General features: G+C 41.0%; 1 protein-coding gene across 1 annotated transcript in view; it reads right to left on the reverse strand.

Annotated features, from left to right (window-relative positions):
* The window catches only part of serpini1 (serpin peptidase inhibitor, clade I (neuroserpin), member 1), a 40570-nt gene extending 16538 nt beyond the window's left edge, over positions 1-24032 (reverse strand). The window contains exons 1-2 of the mRNA XM_072695736.1: positions 23959-24032; positions 138-406 (exon numbers count right to left, since the gene is read on the reverse strand). Of these exons, the coding sequence (XP_072551837.1) occupies positions 138-390 (253 nt within the window). The 5' untranslated portion in view covers positions 391-406; positions 23959-24032. The remainder of the gene's footprint in view (positions 1-137; positions 407-23958) is intronic.
* Between the last annotated feature and the right edge of the window lie 296 nt (positions 24033-24328).

A 24328-nucleotide genomic window follows, 5' to 3' on the forward strand; every position in this document is an offset into this window, starting at 1 on the left:
TAAACTGCCACAAAATGTTGCTTTAAATCGCATCTTAAACCCTGTTTTAATTGTTTTCACATCAAGCAATCCCACAGTTTTGTATTTGTGTTTTTATTGTTGGGGTCTTCCTTGTCATTTATGTGCCGTGTGTTTACCTTCTCTGAAGTGGCTATACCCCACAGCCTGTCGTATCTCCTGCAGGGAAGACCCCCTGGCCCCCAGCTCCACCATACCCAGTGCCAGGGCCACGCTTAGCGGGGAGAAAATTATGTTTTCCTCTCCCCCAACCGTCTGCAGCTGGTGGTACAGTCTGACCGAAAACTCTGCCGTCACATCCTCGGGAACGTCCGCCGCCCGGCAACCACTTGCACATAGCAACAGCAGCGGCACCAGTCCGAGCACCAACATGGCAAAGGAGGGATGGCTGGTGAGAGAGAGGGAGCAAGAGAGAGAGGGAGAGTACATTTTAATGGAGCTGCAGGCATTGATAATCATAACATCAGTATTACTTTAATACCATTAACTGTAATCTGTATTTGTATTTGAACTGGAAGTGGGCGTGGTCTAAACTCACAGGCCCTTAAATAGCATTTCATTCCACCTGTATGATTTCAGAACGATGTTGAGTGATAAATACATGCCCAATAAACATTTATGAGAATACATATAAATCTAATAGATAGATATATACAGTAGATCTTGTTCCATCTGTTTTACTAGTTCATATTTGTTTAGATTGTTAGTACAACTATTATTATTAATTGTTATTACATTTTCTCTCATTTAGATTTTTTATTAAATTTTACATTCATTTATGTTCTTTTCTCTTTGCCCTGCTGTTTTATTGTTTATTATTGTTTTGCATTACCTTTGCATTACCAGCATAATGTGGTTTATTAATGTGTGTGTGTGTGTAAGAGCATATCCTGCTAACTCCAGCAGTGTATGTACCATGAATGATTGAACTGTGCCCCACACCCACCTTCTGCACCACCTTCACACATACACACACATACACACACACACTCCCATGGACACACATTAATCACATCAGGTTGCAGGCCCTCATTGGAATGAGACCACTCCATTGTTCATAAGGTCTTCACACACACACACACATTTGCATACAAGGGAATGTGCATTTACACATACACGCTCCCATGGACACACACACACACACACACACACACACACACACACACACACACACACACACACACACAAGCATGCTGCTGTTCTTATTCTAACATTGCTCCATCTCTCTGCTTCTGTCGTTGCCTGGCAACGTTGTTTTCTGCACAAACAAAGAAAACAGAGAATATTCACCCTGTGTGTGTGTGTGTGTAGCAGGGAAACATGAAGGGGAGGGAACGAGAAAGGTAATGAGAAAGAGAAATAATAGTGGACAGGTATGCATGAGGTACAGTGTGTGCATGAGAGAGAGAGGGATGGGGGGGGGGGTAAGAGAGAAAGACTGATGGAGGAAAGAGAGAGAGAATAGAGAGACAGGTTGTTTGTAAGAGCTGGAGTGTGTGTGTGTATATACGTGTGACGTGACATGTAACTATCTACCATCCATCTCTTCACATCACCGTCCATCCTGAAGTGGTCAGAGAGCTAGACTCCAACACACAGACCCTGCGGACCTATCCAGAACCCTTCTACTTAAATGAGCAGAAACCCACTCATTTAAGGGGCTTGTCTCAGAAAACAGTCTCTCTCTTTTATTTTATTGTTTTAATAATTTTGTTTGTAGACATTTTCCCATTTTTCTCCCCAATTTGGTTCTGCCAATTAACCCATCCCTCTGTAGCTCCCCCTAGCACTAGCAATGCTCCTAACACTAGGAGGGTAAAGACTTAAGACATGTCTTCTCCAATACATGCAAAGCCAGCTACCATCTTTTCCATGTGGCACCGCTTAGGCAGCAGACATGCTCCGTTTTTATTATTATTATTTTTTAAGACGTAAGAGGAATTCCACTCACTGAAACCTATGTATGAGAACACAAACATCAGATCAGTATCCGTGGATATTCAACGTTAGTCTTTTTAAACACTGAGGAAAAGTCATTTTCCCATTGGAAGAACCCCTCTCCACCTGACTCTGAAACTTTCCTGACCCTCTTTGGCTCCAGCGGATCATTCCAGAATCCTCTAGCTTGGTCACGTGCAGTGTTTCGGCCCGCCAGTGTAACGCTAGCCGTCCCGGGCAGGGAAAAACAGACAGTGGTCTGTGAAGGCAGGAGAAAAGAGGGCGCGGCTGGAACAGCAGACATGGCTGACCTTTCTCCTTGCTCAGGCTGCTTCCAACACAAAGGCCTGCAGCCCACCAGGGAGAGCCACACAGACCAAACCGGCAACTCCACAACCCCCACAGCCCCCAATGGACCCCCAGTGGGCCAGGCTGGGTTTCAGTGGCTTTATGAACCCAAACTCAGGCCAGTCTCTCTTAGACTAAAAAGACTGAATCAAAAACGATCCAACGAGAAGAGTTTAGGAGTTCTTTGCCAATGTAAAGCAAAACTGAGCAGATCGTTTTGGTTTATATATATTATACTACACTTTTTTTCGGACCACTTCTACTGGTCCATTTGACATTCAGCCTTAACACAATGTAAAGGACTGCTCTCACTTTCAAAAATACAGTAAACATTTTTTTAAACAGTTTTTAAATAAGAAATAAAAACTCACCAAGCCAATTCTAAACCCCCCAAATTGTTATATAACAATCTCGACTTGCACCCTAAACACTGACAAACCCCTAGGTTAGGAGCTAGGCTTAGGTTTAGAATAGGCCTAAGAGCTGTATCTTGGGTCAGGGTTGTGAAACCCTAAGGGCTAGGAGCTAGGCTTAGGTTTAGAATAGGCCTAAGAGCTGTATCTTGGGTTAGGGTTCCTTTAAAGGGAAAGCCTTTTGAGTCTAAACGCAATGGCTGTTTTAGGAGAATATGGAGGAGGCGCCAAAAAGGCTAAAAGCTAATGCTAGCTGACCAGGTAGAGCACCACTCTGAGAAGGGTTGGCCGGAGGAACCGCCGCTGCCGGTATCTGTATTTAAGGGCCCGATGGGAGAGTGGTACATCACAGAGAATGCAGTAAAGTGTGTGAGTGATAGCCAGGTGCTTGGCTAAAAGCTTGAGCTGCCGCAGTGTCATCACTCAGCCAATCACTCAGCAGTGTCACCACTCAGACCGGGCCTTTAATCCTGGTATATGTTGCTAAGCTCGTTTGTGATTGGCTGCCCTGAAGTGTGCCTTACTTAAAACAGTAGTCCAAGCTGAAACACTTGCTTGACTTGATTTTGAAGGGGTAAACTGCTGTAGGCTGAATTGGTGGGTCCAAGTAAAAGCGTGTTGGTTTTTGTGACGTCATAAAAACACCAGATATACCATCCTTATCTCAAAAAAGGGGGAACATGTGATATGAGGCCTTTATGGTAATACTGCTTGTTTTTGCCCCAGCAACATCAAGCTTCAGTGCACAAACCCCCACTAACCTCCAAAATACACTCTTTTACACACACACACACACACACACACACACACACACACACACACACACACAAGCTGTTCCAAATCTGTCACTTCTCTCATAAGTTGCTTCAAACAGCACTCTGCTGGCAAACACACACACAGTCATTTTTAACGCTGGAGCTGCGGAGGCACCCTGTTAAGATTAGTGTGTATGCATATCTGTGTGTGTGTGTGGGGGGGGGGGGTGTGTGTGTGTGTGTGTGTGTGTGTGTGTGTGTGTGTGTGTGTGTGCGTGTGTGTGTGTGACTAGATCCTCCGGAGCTCCATCTGGAGCAGAGAAAACACACTCCAAACGTAGGAGCACACACAGAGAGAGGCAGTCTGTTAGCAGAGGCCTGGAGCGCTGGAGCACCCCATCTTCAACCAGCTTAAAGGAGCAGCTCAGCTGAAACCAGATCCACAGAGAGTTCCCCCGTTTCCAAGAGTTCAAACATGCAGGTTCTGTAGCTAAAGTTCCAGGTACCAGTACCGTTGAAGAGGGAAAGGGGTGCAGACACCCTAGTCTCTGTTACAGTGAACATATTCTGTGTTTCTCAAACAAACGAACATGTTCACTCGTCGTTCACTGAGGGGAAACATCTCGGCGGTTCCTGATTAGCATCCATTGGTTTACTTAGCTGTAGTTTTAGCTAACGTTTAGATAAAGCTGCTCCTTCAACTCTTCTAACAGCAAAGCTAATTATTCCCCTCAGATATGGTTGGTTATGTTGCTAAATGTTTTTTTTTTCTTCTATGCAGATGTTCTGTGATTTGTGGAGATGTTCTGTGATCTGAGGAGATATTTCATGACCTTCTCAGATATTTTGTGATTTGTGGAGATGTTCTGTTGTGATCTAGTGATATATTATGTTATTTGTTGACATGTTCTTTGATCCACTGAGATGTTCTGTGACTTGTGCAGCAGTTTCCTGTGATCTATGGAGATGTTCTGTGCTCTATGGAGATGTTCTGTGATCTATGGAGATGTTCTGTGATCTATAGAGATGTTCTGTGATTTATGGAGTGATTTCCTATGATCTATGGAGATGCTCTGTGATTTGTGGAGTGATTTTCTATGCACTAGGGAGATGTTCTGTGATCTATGAAGATGTTCTGTGATCTATAGAGATGTTCTGTGATCTATGGAGTGATTTCCTATGATCTATGGAGATGTTCTGTGATCTATGTAGGGATGTTCTATGCTCTATGGAGATGTTTTGTGATCTATGAAGATGTTCTGTGATCTATGGAGATGTTTTGTGATCTATGAAGATGTTCTGTGATCTATGTAGTGATGTTTTGTGATCTATGTAGAGATGTTCTGTGATTTTTTAAACATGATTTAAAAAAAAAAATGCATTCAGAGTTTAATGTGCACGGAAGGATAATTGAGGAGCTAAATTCATTTTTCATATTTAGAAAACAGGAATGAAAGAATGTGTCTGTTAGAGGTTTTCTGGCAGTGTTATCGCTCTCCCCATCCATCAGCCTCCATTTGGCCTGACGGGATGCCCCAGATAGACCCATGCTGGCGGGACACTGCCATCAGTCTCCACTGCTTCTGGAGCCCAGGGAAAGTGTGATTAAAGGCAAGGGGTGAGAAGTGAATTGAAGTTAGAGAAAGAGGGCAAACAGAGCAGGAAGAACAGAAAGTAGGAAAATGAATTGTGTATGTGTGTGATGAGCTTTAAAACACTCAACATTCATCAGTCCAAACACACTATCAAGAAGTCCTGGTCTTGGTCCATGTGTTCTGTAACAAACTTGCTCTGATGTTTTTTTTGACAGTAAGGGTTTCCTCCTCACACTTCCCATGAAAATCAAACGTATGTGGTCTCTTTCTGATGGGAGATGCTGTACTTTGACATCAACTGTGGCTACCAGTAGATCCAGTGATGACATTTTGGGATTGTTGGAGACTTCTTTACCCATCTTGTGAACTGCTGTTAAACTGAACATGCTAGGACAGCCTGACCTGGTCATGAGGACAGTTGTTTTGTTTGTGAAATATTTAGCAGACAGTGGAACGGCTGATTTCTAAGTGTTCTAAGATCTTTTGGGGAGGCCCTTCCCAGACTCATCTACATCTACAGCCTTCTTTCTGAAGGCCTGAGAGAGCTCTTTGGATCTGGGCATGGTTATCCCACTCACTGCAACAATCAAGAGCCAACCAAGCTAAATGTCTGAGGTTTAAATAAAACAGGCTCCTCCAAAATCCCATCTAACCATGTTCTAATCACCTGATACCTGATATAAAATGTGGGCATTTGAAGTAGAAATAAATGTGAAGGTGTTCAAACACTTCAAGAAAAATGGTTGAGCTTAAGGGTATGATTGACTTTGACAAGGGTTAAATTGTGATTGCCAGATTGCTGGGTCAGAACTGGCTTGGTGTTCCTGGTATGCTGTGAATAGTACCTACTAAAATGCTGCAAGGTATGACAATTGGTGAACCAGTGACACGGTCATTTACACCTAAGGCTTACTGATGCTCATGGAGGCCCCACCTCACAACTTACAGGTCTTGGATCTGCTGCTCTCAGTGCCAGATACACCTTCAGAAGTCTTGTGGAGTCCATGCCTCGAACACACAGATCTGTTGTGGCGGTGCAAAGGGCACCTACTCAGTAACAGGCAGATGGTACTAATATTATAAGTGTAATTATAAAAAAAATTATGGAATGTTGTCTCTCTCTCTCTCTCTCTCTTACATGAAAGTCACTCATCTGCTGCTGCTCCTCCCCAGGAGGGAGAAGATAACCAGACTTCTCTCCTCTACTCCGCGCTCCCTCCATTAGCATGAAAGAAAGCCTAAACGGCAGTGTTCATCGAGTTCAAACGGCGCTGCAGACTAAACAGCCTCAAATCAACACTGCTGCCGGATTGCAGGGGGCTTTCAAAGCCCTCAGTCCTGCTGGAGAAGCCTCTGCGGACGGCCTCCGAGGTGATGCTGGAGCTGAGAAGGTGTCAGACTCAATCACTCAGCGGTTGCGTTCATGTCTCTGTGCTCACTCCCCTCAGATCTCTTTATTAATTCATCTGCACCGCCGCTCCAGTTCCTCTCCTTCAGCCATTTCACATAAAGCTCATCAGCTGTAAAGACAGCTTCTCTCCAGCACCTCTCTCGCTTCACCAGCTTCACTTTCAAACCAGCTTTAGGGTCTACATTTAACCAACAGAGGACTCTTACTGTACATGTCAAAGCCACGAGTGGGAAGCCTCAAGTCAGAGTCAAGACCAAGACTTCAGTTATTCGGGTTCTCTACTAGACAGAAACCGGGAGTGGCAAAGTCCGGAACAAGACCAAGACCAGATTAAGATTTTTTTAAATTATTAACTAAAAATAAGAATGGAAATAATTTGAAATAAATTGAATTAATACATTCATATACACACATTCACACATATTTTGAACATTCATTATAAATAATAATACATACATAAAATAAAATATCACATTTTTTAAAATAATATATAGCCTAAAATGGTTATTTTTAATATTTTTGTTTCTATTATATTAATAATGTAACTATTGGAAGCAATAATGCTAATGACTCTGTGACCCTCCTTATCTGTTGCTTAATCAGAAGTCACCACATAAAGAATATAAATCAACAACATCCATTTTAATTATAAAATGTGAAAACACAATAACATTTCAGCCTGCCCTGAAACAAAAATTGTCGAGCCATTGTGGAAAGGACCAATTAGATCCTTGACGTGTGCCAGCACTCAACACCTCTGATTGCTGCTCAATTTCTCAGCGCATCGCAGTCTACCTCCGGTCAGCATTCTGCCAGTATTACAGAAAAATTACAGTCATATCAAGACCAAAGAAAGCCAGAGCTTGAATTCTGCACAGAGATTTAAACAGGCAAATGCTAGTTCTGTTCTGTTCTCTCACTTGACGTTTTTCACAGGACAGAATGTGAATCTGGCAGTTATTCTTTACATTGTGCCAGAAATGCATGATGAATGGACCAGTGGAAATGCTCCAAAATATTTTTTCCCTCTTCTCCTGTAAAGCTGGCATTTTGGAGATTTGAAGTTTGAGGTTTCTTTATATATATATTATATATTACTATTATTTTCCAGGACATTTATCCAGAACCCCTAAAAATAGACTTCCAGTGTAACTGTGTGAGCAAATCTGCAATTTTTTCTACATGTATAGACATCATTTCTATCAAAATGATTTACTGATCTGGACAAATGACAAACCTTTGAACTAAAACAGATTTGGGGTGTGATTAATTTGGTTGCTGGGTCAACGGTAATTTCTGAGGTGGTTTCTCTGATTAACTACTGTATATTCAGTAGCGCTGACTAGATCATTTACTTTTTCATTTATTACTCAGTTTGCTCTATGATTTCATTGTCTTGTTTATTCTGCTGTAATAAATATAAAGTCACTTCACAGGAATGGCTCTCATTTTTGCATGAGAAGGCCAGTAATCTTGATATCTGCGTGACTTGTTTTACCCCTCATGAGAAGGTTGATGCTTTCATTTTTCAATGGTAGCAAACTGGAAGCTTTTAGTTAATGTGCTCAAAAAGATCCTCATCAAATAGGCACCTAAACAAGCCCACTGAGCTGGTCAATCCATCTGTGTTAGTATGGCCAGACACAATTCTCAAAACAAAGTATGCCAAGTTTGAACCGGTGTACAATATTTTGGCACAGCAGCATGGTGCATAATGCATTCTGGGATATTTGGATGTGCCCAGAAGTCCACACAAGTCATGTCCTGATGCATCCTCATTAACATGGGTGGAACAAGAGCACATCCGGTACTCCAGGACTGCGAATGCACGAACACAAGCATAGACAAGAACACAGATTGGCACTGTGATGGGACAAGGGGCGGAGCCACCGTGTTTCCCCCGTCACCTGGTGCTGGGAGCTCTGACCTGATCACATTCATGTGCAACAGATTAGGGAAGAGCTCCCTGCCCCTACAAATACCATAGCTCATACATATGAAAAGAGGGCCAGCAAAGCTTTGACAGAGAGCTGAAAGAGCTGGAGAGGTGAGAGAACCACGAGAGAACCGGGAGAACTGGAGGGACTCTGCTAAAGCGTGAGTGAGCAGAGACCTTTAAGCCAGTAGGTTGTGTTTTTGTTATGGTTTTGGGGTTTATGGTGGCATCACATTATGGGACCTGTGAGGTTTTTCAGTCATAGGTTCAGATCACAGCATAATGTCTAGCACAATTTCCCCATGTTTTTATGTGCTCGCCCCACTCTGGGTACCCACCAATTCCGTTAGATTTATTATTTTTGTAAATTTACATTCTATTGCATGTTATATACAATTACTACCATACATGCAAACCCATCCTGGATCACCTAGTAAGCAGTTTTAGACAACAACCTCAACAACCTTGTAGACCCAGCTTCGTCTTTAAGCCTGTTCTCGTCATACAGAGGAGAACCAATCACCTTTCACCTCTGTTTTACCATCTGCTTCTGACAGCAGTGCTTCAACATTACTACTGAATATGTCCTTTTAATAGCTTATTGTTGTGATATTCTAACTATATATGCTGAAATATTGGAAGGTTGAGATTGAGACAATGAATTTTGTCATATGTTTTATTAACTGGTTAGAAATTATAATATTTATTTCCTAAAATAAATTGTATGTTCGCTCTGCTCTACATGTCAGTAACTCTCCACTTGGAAACTGTGTGACAATAGTGACAAAATTAACTACTATTAATTACTGCATATCTGTTGAACTACAGCTTTAAGAATTCCACATCAGCATTAACTCACCCTTACTTAGGTTTTAGCTGAGAGATATAATGGAGGATGGAGGAGAGCTTTAAAAGGGAAAATCTCATTATGGCTAAAGCTGAGCATCTGTATACTGTTTGATGGAGGACACTGGAATTATGATCATATCACACACACACACCCACACACACCCCAGACATCCTGTCACACACAAATGTCCCCTGTAAATGTCAGCATGACGGAACAGACACCAAATCCCTTGTGCTGCGTTTCTGGGTATTTACACATCTTCACATTTCCATTTCTGAAGCCGTTCTCCATTAAAGAGCCCTGATCATAGAACACAGCCTGATGTCTGAAGGGAATCATTTGAAATATCTGAATAATTTAAAGGGCCATATCTTGTCCAGGTCCCATTTGTGCTGCCAAAACAGCTCTGACCCATCGAGGACCTCTGAGAGTATCCCGTGGTATCTTGTGGGAGCCCTGGGACACCTGTGACCCTGTTGCTGGTTCACTGGTTCTCCTTCCTTGAAGCACAGGCATACCGGGAACACCTGACAAGACCTGCCTGATGTCTTGGAGATGTTCTGACCCAGACGTCTAGCCATCACATCACACAGATCTCGTCAGAGTGTCTTAGATTCTTACACTTGCCCATACTACCCTTGACAGGTGCCATTAGAACCAGATCATCAATGTTGTTCACTTCACCTACCAGTAGGGCTGGCCGATATGATAAAAATACTACATCACAACATTTAAAGACATTTTTCACGATACACAATATTTATCAATATATGATCATATACTAAACACATCAGTAGCAACAGATCCTTAAAAACTGCTATTCAGATACTCTCCTGTACTGAATACTTATATTCAACTGCTGCTCTTTATCTAATTAAACCAGTCTAATTACACTGTTAGTAATGAAACTTGCAGCTGATCCGTGTTTATTAAGCACTAACTGTATCCTCCATATGCTTAGAAAAGCACAATGTGTATCACCATAACTAAATTTATTACGATACATCATATTGCCAAGCTCCACCTGCCAGTGATTTTAATGTTATTATGAGCAGCCAACAAAATCAAGAAAATGCCAGTTATATTTAAGAGAGACGCAAAAGGCAAAGCTGTATGAACATTGTCTACTGAGGCTGGGACCCTTCTGGAGAAGATGTACAGTAATAGTCTCTGAATGGGCTGCTAGTTTTAAACTGCATGCAGCTGTACAGCACATTAAGGAGGGTGTTAATGGTTTGAAAATGTCCCCAGGACATTACGCTTGATTGAGAGACAATCAGCGAAAAGGAGCCTTATGTTTATGGTGGCTGGTATTAGTTTTGGGTGACATATTGTCTGTACTGATACTCCAACTTACAAGACACTCATAAGCAGTGGAAAAAGGTCAGAAGTGCAGAAGCCAAACTCCTGTAGCAGCACCAGCAGCATCGTTCCTAGTGTATTTAACGTCTGGGGCACTCAGAGACCACAATACAGGGTAACTTCCGTGGAACTATTTAGTTCATTGGGTTCAGTTTAAGATCCAACAACTACTTCAAATAACAGTGAGGGGCCCTCTGGGGTCTCCTAGGTGTTCAGAGAAGGCCTAATAGTTCATTGAAATTTTCCACCCAGATCTTCTGATTATCTTTTTCTGGTTAGGGTCGCGGTGGGTCTGGAGCCCACCCAAAGTCATTGAGCGATTTTGATTATCAGTGGGATAAATTCAGTTAAACAAGCTCATTCATTGGTCGAGGCTTCACTAGTAGAACTGAAGGCCTAACGTGTCAGATTAAGAATCAACCAATCATGATCTGATTTCCAGTGGGTGGGACCAGTTATTCCACTCTAGACCCACTGGAACCTTGATTTTAGGCTGTGAATGTGAGCGGTGGTGTCAGAAGAACAAATGTCTCTCTAGTGCTTGTGAAAGTTCTAGATAGGCTTATAACATCATTGCATTATAACATCACTCTCATATATCTGGATGTTCTAGATAAGCTGTTAAACATCAATAAACATTACTTTAGTCATTCTGGAGTTCTAGATAAGCTGTGAGTGTAAGCAGTAGTGTGAGCAGAATAAACATTACTTTAGTCATTCTGGAGTTCTAGATAAACTGTGAGTGTACGCAGTAGTGCGAGCAGAATAAACATTACTTTAGTCATTCTGGAGTTCTAGATAAACTGTGAGTGTAAGCGGTAGTGCGAGCAGAATAAACATTACTTTAGTCATTCTAGAGTTCTAGATAAACTGTGAGTGTAAGCAGTAGTGTGAGCAGAATAAACATTCCTTTAGTCATTCTGGAGTTCTAGATAAACTGTGAGTGTAAGCAGTAGTGCGAGCAGAATAAACATTACTTTAGTCATTCTGGAGTTCTAGATAAACTGTGAGTGTACGCGGTAGTGCGAGCAGAATAAACATTACTTTAGTCATTCTGGAGTTCTAGATAAACTGTGAGTGTAAGCAGTAGTGTGAGCAGAATAAACATTACTTTAGTCATTCTAGAGTTCTAGATAAACTGTGAGTGTAAGCAGTAGTGTGAGCAGAATAAACATTACTAGTAATTCTGGAGGTTCTAGATAGACTGAGTGTGTAAGCAGTCAGTTGTTAGAAATGGAGAACAGCTGCAACTCCTTAATAAACGAGATGCAGTTTCACTGCAACGAATGAGCTCACATACACGCTAATGTCTGATCCAATCTAAAGATCAAGCTCCTAATGTTCCTGTTTATCTAGAACCACAAGAATGTGCTTGCACTGGTATTATGGAGTTGTGACATTTGTGGCCTGAACTGAAGTCTAAAGCCACTGCCTATCATTTGTGCTCTACTGGTTCCAAAATGGTGCGCAGCAGGGGGGGTGTAAGACATTTTAATATATGGAAATATCGCAATATTATGTTTTACAATTCTGTATCGATTCTCAAAAACACAGGATACATTTTTAATTAATAGTTGCAAATAATTCATAGTTACATTAAGCAAATATTGGTGGCAGACAGTGGTTCCTTTTGGCTTGTGTTTAAACCCCAACTGCTAGATACGTGTCTACTTGTCTGCTAGATACTTATCTTCAGATCTCACTATTCTGACTGGATAAAAGATGAACTTTTCTTTTACACAGTTTTATGCACGTCATGGTGCTTTTTTAAAAAATACTATGACAGTTTTAATACAATTTGATAAAAAACAACTATAGAGTTGAATGGTAGTTCAATGGTAATTAACTGAATTGTCACCAATTGTCAATACACAGCCCTAGCGTGCAGTGCTTGGACCCCGATGATTGCCGCTTCAGATCTAATTTGAAGACAGACCCTCGGTTCTCTTAAACGTATCCCTTTCCAGTCACATTGAATTCAGTGTCTTCCGTTCAGCAGTCTTTTCACTGATTTCAAACCTCAGAGTTATCATGTGAAGCTGACAACCTTAACCATTCTGGTGGAACAGGTCCTGAGGGAATCTAAGGGAGTGAAATTGAGTAGCTGCTTTTGGAGGTTTATAGTTTAGCAAAGCTTCTGGCTAAGCTAATGTTAGCTTGCAGTGTAATGAACCTTTTATTTTTAGAGACACCTGGTTAAAATGAGTGACTTTGCCAACAAATCACTCATTTTTATACTGATAATTGACACTTTTGCTGTTGCGAATCTGCCGTGTGCGCCCCCTGGTGGTTCGAAAGTCGGTCATGCTGCGTCTGTAACTCCCATCCGAATGTTAACTCTCCCACTGGTCGCCACAGCAACATCTAAAGCAGAACAGTGTCCGAATGGCTGCTTTCTACCTGGCCCGCACCTCACTAAGCCCCACCTCCGCAGGCTTGTCATCGAATGTGCTGATAGGCTGGACATCAGCCATAATTGACGGTGGATATACTCTTTAATTGGCCAACTAAACATCCAGGTCAGTGCTACAGGCCACAGTACAGGTTCAGTCCTGACTTTAAGTGTACACAATAAAACATCACGTTTGATGTGGCCTCAGGAACATTACAACTCCAGCCCGGCTGCTATAGAGCCGCAGAGATAAAGAGCGTCACAATTTTCCTTCAGGTGTCAAAACGTCCTGAGTCATCTCCACATTGCCTGGTGTAAAGCATCCCTTGGAAAACCCTCTCCAAAACAAACCCTCTCCATTACGACACGTTCCATCATACACAATATATTCCTCCGGCTGATTCAGGGCCCGCCAGAGCTGAGAGCATTACATCACATTACAGTTACAGTTACTTTGCCTCAGAGCCGAGCTGAGCCAAATGGACGACGTGTGTTTTCTGATACTGTATAACCTGTGTGTGTGTGTGTGTGTGTGTATGTATAATATATATATATATATATATATATATATATATATATATATATATATAGATAGATAGATAGATTCATACATCAATATTTAATTGTATATATAGTGTAATTATCTATCTATTTAAATACATACATATATATATATATATATATATATATATATATATATTTTTTTTTTTTTAATTTATATTATATTATATTATATATATACACATAAATAATTCTGGATGACTAGACCAATAGAAATGCTCTAAATGACTTGAAATAAACTCTTGAAATAAAATTTTTGGAGATTACTTTTTTTAAAAATTGGTTTTCATTAGACATATATTGGATTTATATATTTATATCCCAATTTGGAAATCCAAGGTTTTGTTAATGGCCACATATACATATACATTTAATATACACTATGGTGACATACAGCATACTGTCGCTGTCCAATGAAAAACTGTATCTTCAAAATGGTAACTTTACAGGAGAAGGCAAAAATGTTCTTAACCCTAAATGGAAGTCAATGTAAAATGAGTTTATTCCATGTAGCTTAGAGCATTTCTATTGGTCTGTTCATCATACAGAGCAGCTACAGGATTCAAACCATGAAGAAAACGGACAAAAAATGGAGATACATGTTTTTAACTGGACAGCAGCGATTTGAGCATATCCAACAGTGCAATAAATATATCAATAATGAAATCCCAGACATCACTCCTACTGCCTGCGGCAGTGTTTAAATGAAGTCAGTGGTCATGTGAGCCCCTGAAGGAATCCCAGAAACCTCTTCAGGTGGACTCGGAGAGGTGAAGAGGTTATTAATCCCTGCGAACAGCTTCTCAAAGAAAGGGTCCATTCAGTCCGACACCAGCGCAGTAGGCCGTGTGTGTGTGCCAAGGTTACTGCAGCCCAGGACAAACCGGCCTGACCACCAAAAACACCATCTTTACACCACCTGCCCCTAAATACAGCAGCCGGAGCTGCCTTTATACTCCACTGTGCAGCTGGCAAACAGTCTAATTTGCACAGACTACCTCAAACGTATGCATGTCATGTTTGGTGTCTGAAGTTTGCCTTTTTAGTTTTAGCACTGAAGCTATGAGGATAATGTAGCTGTAAAGTAATAGAAGCTAATCTGCACCAGTTAGCAATGTGCTATCCGATTGCCTACCATAAACCACTCTAAAAAACATCAAAAATAAAAAAAGAGGGCTTAAAATTGTGCAAGAGAGCATGAAGTCAAACATGCCTTCATAATATAAAAGCAAAACCCAGTGAATATTAATACCACTCTAAATGTAGGTATTGTGATGTACACTGAGGTGGAGCTACAGTCTCTCATTAGGGTGAATATTAATAACACTCTAAATGTAGGTATTGTGATATACACTGAGGTGGAGCTACAGTCTCTCATTAGGGTGAATATGAATAACACTCTAAATGTAGGTATTGTGATATACACTGAGGAGGAGCTACAGTCTCTCATTAGGGTGAGTATTAATAACACTCTAAATGTAGGTATTGTGATATACACTGAGGTGGATATACAGTCTCTCATTAGGGTGAATATTAATAACACTCTAAATGTAGGTATTGTGATATACACTGAGGAGGAGCTACAGTCTCTCATTAGGGTGAATATTAATAACACTCTAAATGTAGGTATTGTTAAATATAGACAATATTCCAGCATCAGCTTGTTGGGTCTGATTGTGTGATCCAGACTTGTACACAGCTTTTTGATTGAATGTATGGTTTTCGGACAGATTTTTTTTTCAGACGCTTTCCCCATGTCTGTTGCCACAGCTACCCCTTGCTTACAGCAAGCACTTATAAACATATACCAATAAACATCATAAAGACACCAAAGAACCCACTTAGCAACACCTTAACAACCACCTGAACTGCCCTACCAACCACCTATGAAGACATTAGCAATACCATACCACCCAGTTGGCCATACTTTAGCAACTACCTGGGACACCTAATCAAACACCTTGTATACCACAGCAACCACCAGGAATAGCACAGCAACTGCATAACAACCTAGCAAGCACCTTGTATACCATAGCAACCACTTAGCAAAACCAGGCTAAATACAGTATAAATATGGTCATATCTCTCAGTCATATGAGAGCAAAGAAAACCTTGTCCTTATTAAATATGATGTATTTGAAAGCTGCCCACACTGTATTTTGAATGTTCTTTAAATAAGTACAGTGTAATTACCATAATTACATCTGCAAAACATATTCTGCTGCATTTCTGCCCATGCACTGTAAGTGTGTGTGTGTGTGTGTGTGTGTGTAGATGAGCGTATGTGTAGAATGATAATGAAGGCGCAGCTTTGGAGCAGCCTCTATCAGTCATCGCTGCAAATTAGCACGCAGCCCGCCCGCACCTAACAGCAATCAATCCAACCCAAGGATCAATGCCCTCGCTGAGGGGGGCGAAGACCACCCTAAGGAAGCTTTGCGTCCACACGGGAGAGGCACAACAAAGTGATGCAATTCCATCACAACCCATCCACACCTTTCACATTCCCCACCTTTCTGTCCCTTTCCCCACCTCATCTGTTACAGTTCTGACCCTCCACCTCAAAACCCCACTTTCCAGCTGTTTCCCACATTTCCACACCCAACCCCCCCTGTGTGACCGTGTCTCTCTGTATCAGAAGCAGAAAGACAAACCTGCCATTTCACAGCCACAGTAAAGGCAGGATGATGAATATACCCGGTCCATGGCAGCCAATCAGAAAGGGGCATTTCTTCCCCCCTTTCCTCCACACCATCTCATTTACAGAAACACGAAATGGGATTTTCTGAAGGAGGAGATTCACGCCTTGCCTCTGAGACACACACACACACACACACACACACCGGCGCCCAGATGTGGGGAACCGGCAGCAGCTGGATCCTCCAATGATCACTAATCCATCACATATTGCATATTGTCTTAAGGTCAAATTTGGTAAAATGCTGGATTAAACACATAAACATCACAGCATCTGCAAACGACTGTGCTGTGAATGGAAAAAGGAATATTATTGATGCAGCAGAAGCCATCAGTTAGTTTCTATAAGGTAAATGTGTGAACTGAAAAGTAAATGGCAATACAGGACTGTCTATAATGTAAAATCTTGCATGTGTCTGTGTTTGGAATGGTGTTTTCAGTGACCCAACCCATCTATTCACCTTTCAGACCAATATTTCCTTCACTGCAAGTTGCATGCCAGCAATATTATTAATATGACACATCCACTTAACACATGACACATCTATATACATAGGCAGGAGTGTTATACCCTGTAAATGATCATTCGTCGCCTGCATAACTGAACAGGCTGCTTCATTAAATAAAACACTTATTATTCCCATTCTATACCCAGGTACTGTCACTGTTAGTAATGAAACTTGCAGCTGATCCGTGTTTATTAAGCACTAACTGTATCCTCCATATGCTTAGAAAAGCACAATGTGTATCACCATAACTAAATTTATTACGATACATCATATTGCCAAGCTCCACCTGCCAGTGATTTTAATGTTATTATGAGCAGCCAACAAAATCAAGAAAATGCCAGTTATATTTAAGAGAGACGCAAAAGGCAAAGCTGTATGAACATTGTCTACTGAGGCTGGGACCCTTCTGGAGAAGATGTACAGTAATAGTCTCTGAATGGGCTGCTAGTTTTAAACTGCATGCAGCTGTACAGCACATTAAGGAGGGTGTTAATGGTTTGAAAATGTCCCCAGGACATTACGCTTGATTGAGAGACAATCAGCGAAAAGGAGCCTTATGTTTATGGTGGCTGGTATTAGTTTTGGGTGACATATTGTCTGTACTGATACTCCAACTTACAAGACACTCATAAGCAGTGGAAAAAGGTCAGAAGTGCAGAAGCCAAACTCCTGTAGCAGCACCAGCAGCATCGTTCCTAGTGTATTTAACGTCTGGGGCACTCAGAGACCACAATACAGGGTAACTTCCGTGGAACTATTTAGTTCATTGGGTTCAGTTTAAGATCCAACAACTACTTCAAATAACAGTGAGGGGCCCTCTGGGGTCTCCTAGGTGTTCAGAGAAGGCCTAATAGTTCATTGAAATTTTCCACCCAGATCTTCTGATTATCTTTTTCTGGTTAGGGTCGCGGTGGGTCTGGAGCCCACCCAAAGTCATTGAGCGATTTTGATTATCAGTGGGATAAATTCAGTTAAACAAGCTCATTCATTGGTCGAGGCTTCACTAGTAGAACTGAAGGCCTAACGTGTCAGATTAAGAATCAACCAATCATGATCTGATTTCCAGTGGGTGGGACCAGTTATTCCACTCTAGACCCACTGGAACCTTGATTTTAGGCTGTGAATGTGAGCGGTGGTGTCAGAAGAACAAATGTCTCTCTAGTGCTTGTGAAAGTTCTAGATAGGCTTATAACATCATTGCATTATAACATCACTCTCATATATCTGGATGTTCTAGATAAGCTGTTAAACATCAATAAACATTACTTTAGTCATTCTGGAGTTCTAGATAAGCTGTGAGTGTAAGCAGTAGTGTGAGCAGAATAAACATTACTTTAGTCATTCTGGAGTTCTAGATAAACTGTGAGTGTACGCAGTAGTGCGAGCAGAATAAACATTACTTTAGTCATTCTGGAGTTCTAGATAAACTGTGAGTGTAAGCGGTAGTGCGAGCAGAATAAACATTACTTTAGTCATTCTAGAGTTCTAGATAAACTGTGAGTGTAAGCAGTAGTGTGAGCAGAATAAACATTCCTTTAGTCATTCTGGAGTTCTAGATAAACTGTGAGTGTAAGCAGTAGTGCGAGCAGAATAAACATTACTTTAGTCATTCTGGAGTTCTAGATAAACTGTGAGTGTACGCGGTAGTGCGAGCAGAATAAACATTACTTTAGTCATTCTGGAGTTCTAGATAAACTGTGAGTGTAAGCAGTAGTGTGAGCAGAATAAACATTACTTTAGTCATTCTAGAGTTCTAGATAAACTGTGAGTGTAAGCAGTAGTGTGAGCAGAATAAACATTACTAGTAATTCTGGAGGTTCTAGATAGACTGAGTGTGTAAGCAGTCAGTTGTTAGAAATGGAGAACAGCTGCAACTCCTTAATAAACGAGATGCAGTTTCACTGCAACGAATGAGCTCACATACACGCTAATGTCTGATCCAATCTAAAGATCAAGCTCCTAATGTTCCTGTTTATCTAGAACCACAAGAATGTGCTTGCACTGGTATTATGGAGTTGTGACATTTGTGGCCTGAACTGAAGTCTAAAGCCACTGCCTATCATTTGTGCTCTACTGGTTCCAAAATGGTGCGCAGCAGGGGGGGTGTAAGACATTTTAATATATGGAAATATCGCAATATTATGTTTTACAATTCTGTATCGATTCTCAAAAACACAGGATACATTTTTAATTAATAGTTGCAAATAATTCATAGTTACATTAAGCAAATATTGGTGGCAGACAGTGGTTCCTTTTGGCTTGTGTTTAAACCCCAACTGCTAGATACGTGTCTACTTGTCTGCTAGATACTTATCTTCAGATCTCACTATTCTGACTGGATAAAAGATGAACTTTTCTTTTACACAGTTTTATGCACGTCATGGTGCTTTTTTAAAAAATACTATGACAGTTTTAATACAATTTGATAAAAAACAACTATAGAGTTGAATGGTAGTTCAATGGTAATTAACTGAATTGTCACCAATTGTCAATACACAGCCCTAGCGTGCAGTGCTTGGACCCCGATGATTGCCGCTTCAGATCTAATTTGAAGACAGACCCTCGGTTCTCTTAAACGTATCCCTTTCCAGTCACATTGAATTCAGTGTCTTCCGTTCAGCAGTCTTTTCACTGATTTCAAACCTCAGAGTTATCATGTGAAGCTGACAACCTTAACCATTCTGGTGGAACAGGTCCTGAGGGAATCTAAGGGAGTGAAATTGAGTAGCTGCTTTTGGAGGTTTATAGTTTAGCAAAGCTTCTGGCTAAGCTAATGTTAGCTTGCAGTGTAATGAACCTTTTATTTTTAGAGACACCTGGTTAAAATGAGTGACTTTGCCAACAAATCACTCATTTTTATACTGATAATTGACACTTTTGCTGTTGCGAATCTGCCGTGTGCGCCCCCTGGTGGTTCGAAAGTCGGTCATGCTGCGTCTGTAACTCCCATCCGAATGTTAACTCTCCCACTGGTCGCCACAGCAACATCTAAAGCAGAACAGTGTCCGAATGGCTGCTTTCTACCTGGCCCGCACCTCACTAAGCCCCACCTCCGCAGGCTTGTCATCGAATGTGCTGATAGGCTGGACATCAGCCATAATTGACGGTGGATATACTCTTTAATTGGCCAACTAAACATCCAGGTCAGTGCTACAGGCCACAGTACAGGTTCAGTCCTGACTTTAAGTGTACACAATAAAACATCACGTTTGATGTGGCCTCAGGAACATTACAACTCCAGCCCGGCTGCTATAGAGCCGCAGAGATAAAGAGCGTCACAATTTTCCTTCAGGTGTCAAAACGTCCTGAGTCATCTCCACATTGCCTGGTGTAAAGCATCCCTTGGAAAACCCTCTCCAAAACAAACCCTCTCCATTACGACACGTTCCATCATACACAATATATTCCTCCGGCTGATTCAGGGCCCGCCAGAGCTGAGAGCATTACATCACATTACAGTTACAGTTACTTTGCCTCAGAGCCGAGCTGAGCCAAATGGACGACGTGTGTTTTCTGATACTGTATAACCTGTGTGTGTGTGTGTGTGTGTGTATGTATAATATATATATATATATATATATATATATATATATATATATATATATATAGATAGATAGATAGATTCATACATCAATATTTAATTGTATATATAGTGTAATTATCTATCTATTTAAATACATACATATATATATATATATATATATATATATATTTTTTTTTTTTTTTTTTAATTTATATTATATTATATTATATATATACACATAAATAATTCTGGATGACTAGACCAATAGAAATGCTCTAAATGACTTGAAATAAACTCTTGAAATAAAATTTTTGGAGATTACTTTTTTTAAAAATTGGTTTTCATTAGACATATATTGGATTTATATATTTATATCCCAATTTGGAAATCCAAGGTTTTGTTAATGGCCACATATACATATACATTTAATATACACTATGGTGACATACAGCATACTGTCGCTGTCCAATGAAAAACTGTATCTTCAAAATGGTAACTTTACAGGAGAAGGCAAAAATGTTCTTAACCCTAAATGGAAGTCAATGTAAAATGAGTTTATTCCATGTAGCTTAGAGCATTTCTATTGGTCTGTTCATCATACAGAGCAGCTACAGGATTCAAACCATGAAGAAAACGGACAAAAAATGGAGATACATGTTTTTAACTGGACAGCAGCGATTTGAGCATATCCAACAGTGCAATAAATATATCAATAATGAAATCCCAGACATCACTCCTACTGCCTGCGGCAGTGTTTAAATGAAGTCAGTGGTCATGTGAGCCCCTGAAGGAATCCCAGAAACCTCTTCAGGTGGACTCGGAGAGGTGAAGAGGTTATTAATCCCTGCGAACAGCTTCTCAAAGAAAGGGTCCATTCAGTCCGACACCAGCGCAGTAGGCCGTGTGTGTGTGCCAAGGTTACTGCAGCCCAGGACAAACCGGCCTGACCACCAAAAACACCATCTTTACACCACCTGCCCCTAAATACAGCAGCCGGAGCTGCCTTTATACTCCACTGTGCAGCTGGCAAACAGTCTAATTTGCACAGACTACCTCAAACGTATGCATGTCATGTTTGGTGTCTGAAGTTTGCCTTTTTAGTTTTAGCACTGAAGCTATGAGGATAATGTAGCTGTAAAGTAATAGAAGCTAATCTGCACCAGTTAGCAATGTGCTATCCGATTGCCTACCATAAACCACTCTAAAAAACATCAAAAATAAAAAAAGAGGGCTTAAAATTGTGCAAGAGAGCATGAAGTCAAACATGCCTTCATAATATAAAAGCAAAACCCAGTGAATATTAATACCACTCTAAATGTAGGTATTGTGATGTACACTGAGGTGGAGCTACAGTCTCTCATTAGGGTGAATATTAATAACACTCTAAATGTAGGTATTGTGATATACACTGAGGTGGAGCTACAGTCTCTCATTAGGGTGAATATTAATAACACTCTAAATGTAGGTATTGTGATATACACTGAGGTGGAGCTACAGTCTCTCATTAGGGTGAATATGAATAACACTCTAAATGTAGGTATTGTGATATACACTGAGGAGGAGCTACAGTCTCTCATTAGGGTGAGTATTAATAACACTCTAAATGTAGGTATTGTGATATACACTGAGGTGGATATACAGTCTCTCATTAGGGTGAATATTAATAACACTCTAAATGTAGGTATTGTGATATACACTGAGGAGGAGCTACAGTCTCTCATTAGGGTGAATATTAATAACACTCTAAATGTAGGTATTGTTAAATATAGACAATATTCCAGCATCAGCTTGTTGGGTCTGATTGTGTGATCCAGACTTGTACACAGCTTTTTGATTGAATGTATGGTTTTCGGACAGATTTTTTTTTCAGACGCTTTCCCCATGTCTGTTGCCACAGCTACCCCTTGCTTACAGCAAGCACTTATAAACATATACCAATAAACATCATAAAGACACCAAAGAACCCACTTAGCAACACCTTAACAACCACCTGAACTGCCCTACCAACCACCTATGAAGACATTAGCAATACCATACCACCCAGTTGGCCATACTTTAGCAACTACCTGGGACACCTAATCAAACACCTTGTATACCACAGCAACCACCAGGAATAGCACAGCAACTGCATAACAACCTAGCAAGCACCTTGTATACCATAGCAACCACTTAGCAAAACCAGGCTAAATACAGTATAAATATGGTCATATCTCTCAGTCATATGAGAGCAAAGAAAACCTTGTCCTTATTAAATATGATGTATTTGAAAGCTGCCCACACTGTATTTTGAATGTTCTTTAAATAAGTACAGTGTAATTACCATAATTACATCTGCAAAACATATTCTGCTGCATTTCTGCCCATGCACTGTAAGTGTGTGTGTGTGTGTGTGTGTGTGTAGATGAGCGTATGTGTAGAATGATAATGAAGGCGCAGCTTTGGAGCAGCCTCTATCAGTCATCGCTGCAAATTAGCACGCAGCCCGCCCGCACCTAACAGCAATCAATCCAACCCAAGGATCAATGCCCTCGCTGAGGGGGGCGAAGACCACCCTAAGGAAGCTTTGCGTCCACACGGGAGAGGCACAACAAAGTGATGCAATTCCATCACAACCCATCCACACCTTTCACATTCCCCACCTTTCTGTCCCTTTCCCCACCTCATCTGTTACAGTTCTGACCCTCCACCTCAAAACCCCACTTTCCAGCTGTTTCCCACATTTCCACACCCAACCCCCCCTGTGTGACCGTGTCTCTCTGTATCAGAAGCAGAAAGACAAACCTGCCATTTCACAGCCACAGTAAAGGCAGGATGATGAATATACCCGGTCCATGGCAGCCAATCAGAAAGGGGCATTTCTTCCCCCCTTTCCTCCACACCATCTCATTTACAGAAACACGAAATGGGATTTTCTGAAGGAGGAGATTCACGCCTTGCCTCTGAGACACACACACACACACACACACACACCGGCGCCCAGATGTGGGGAACCGGCAGCAGCTGGATCCTCCAATGATCACTAATCCATCACATATTGCATATTGTCTTAAGGTCAAATTTGGTAAAATGCTGGATTAAACACATAAACATCACAGCATCTGCAAACGACTGTGCTGTGAATGGAAAAAGGAATATTATTGATGCAGCAGAAGCCATCAGTTAGTTTCTATAAGGTAAATGTGTGAACTGAAAAGTAAATGGCAATACAGGACTGTCTATAATGTAAAATCTTGCATGTGTCTGTGTTTGGAATGGTGTTTTCAGTGACCCAACCCATCTATTCACCTTTCAGACCAATATTTCCTTCACTGCAAGTTGCATGCCAGCAATATTATTAATATGACACATCCACTTAACACATGACACATCTATATACATAGGCAGGAGTGTTATACCCTGTAAATGATCATTCGTCGCCTGCATAACTGAACAGGCTGCTTCATTAAATAAAACACTTATTATTCCCATTCTATACCCAGGTATGGGCACTGCCTATTGTGTTTACTACTACAGTACTGCTGCAAATAAGCATATTATGTCGATCTGTTTTAGAGTTGATCAACAAAGCATCTGTTTTAAAGCACAAAATTCGTATTGAAGTTATTTAAAATCATTCGCGCTGAATAAAAAAAACCCAGTGACAACCTTACCGTGTGGTTTTCAGATGGATGTCGCGCTCCAGTCTGCCCCTCTCCAGCTTGTCCTTCACCACACGTTGCTCACACTGTTATATTTTCAGACGCAATCCGCCCCGCCCCTTTGTCCTGATTGGTTCACAAAAAGTCGCAAAATATTTACATAAATCAACAAATAAAATATGAGAAAACGTTATTTTAATTTACAACGTCTGGTAAAAAAATACGTAAAATAAATAAATCGTTAAAATAGCAAACAAACGCTGATCACGAGAACGCTGTGACTGGCTAGATCACACATCAATCATCTTGGCCACCCCCGGGTTTAGCCAATCACCTGCGTGGCTGGGAGTTGTAGTCCTTTTTCCAATGCACAGCGCCAGAG

The sequence above is a fragment of the Salminus brasiliensis genome, chromosome 13, assembly GCF_030463535.1.
Source record: "Salminus brasiliensis chromosome 13, fSalBra1.hap2, whole genome shotgun sequence".
NCBI lineage: Eukaryota > Metazoa > Chordata > Actinopteri > Characiformes > Bryconidae > Salminus > Salminus brasiliensis.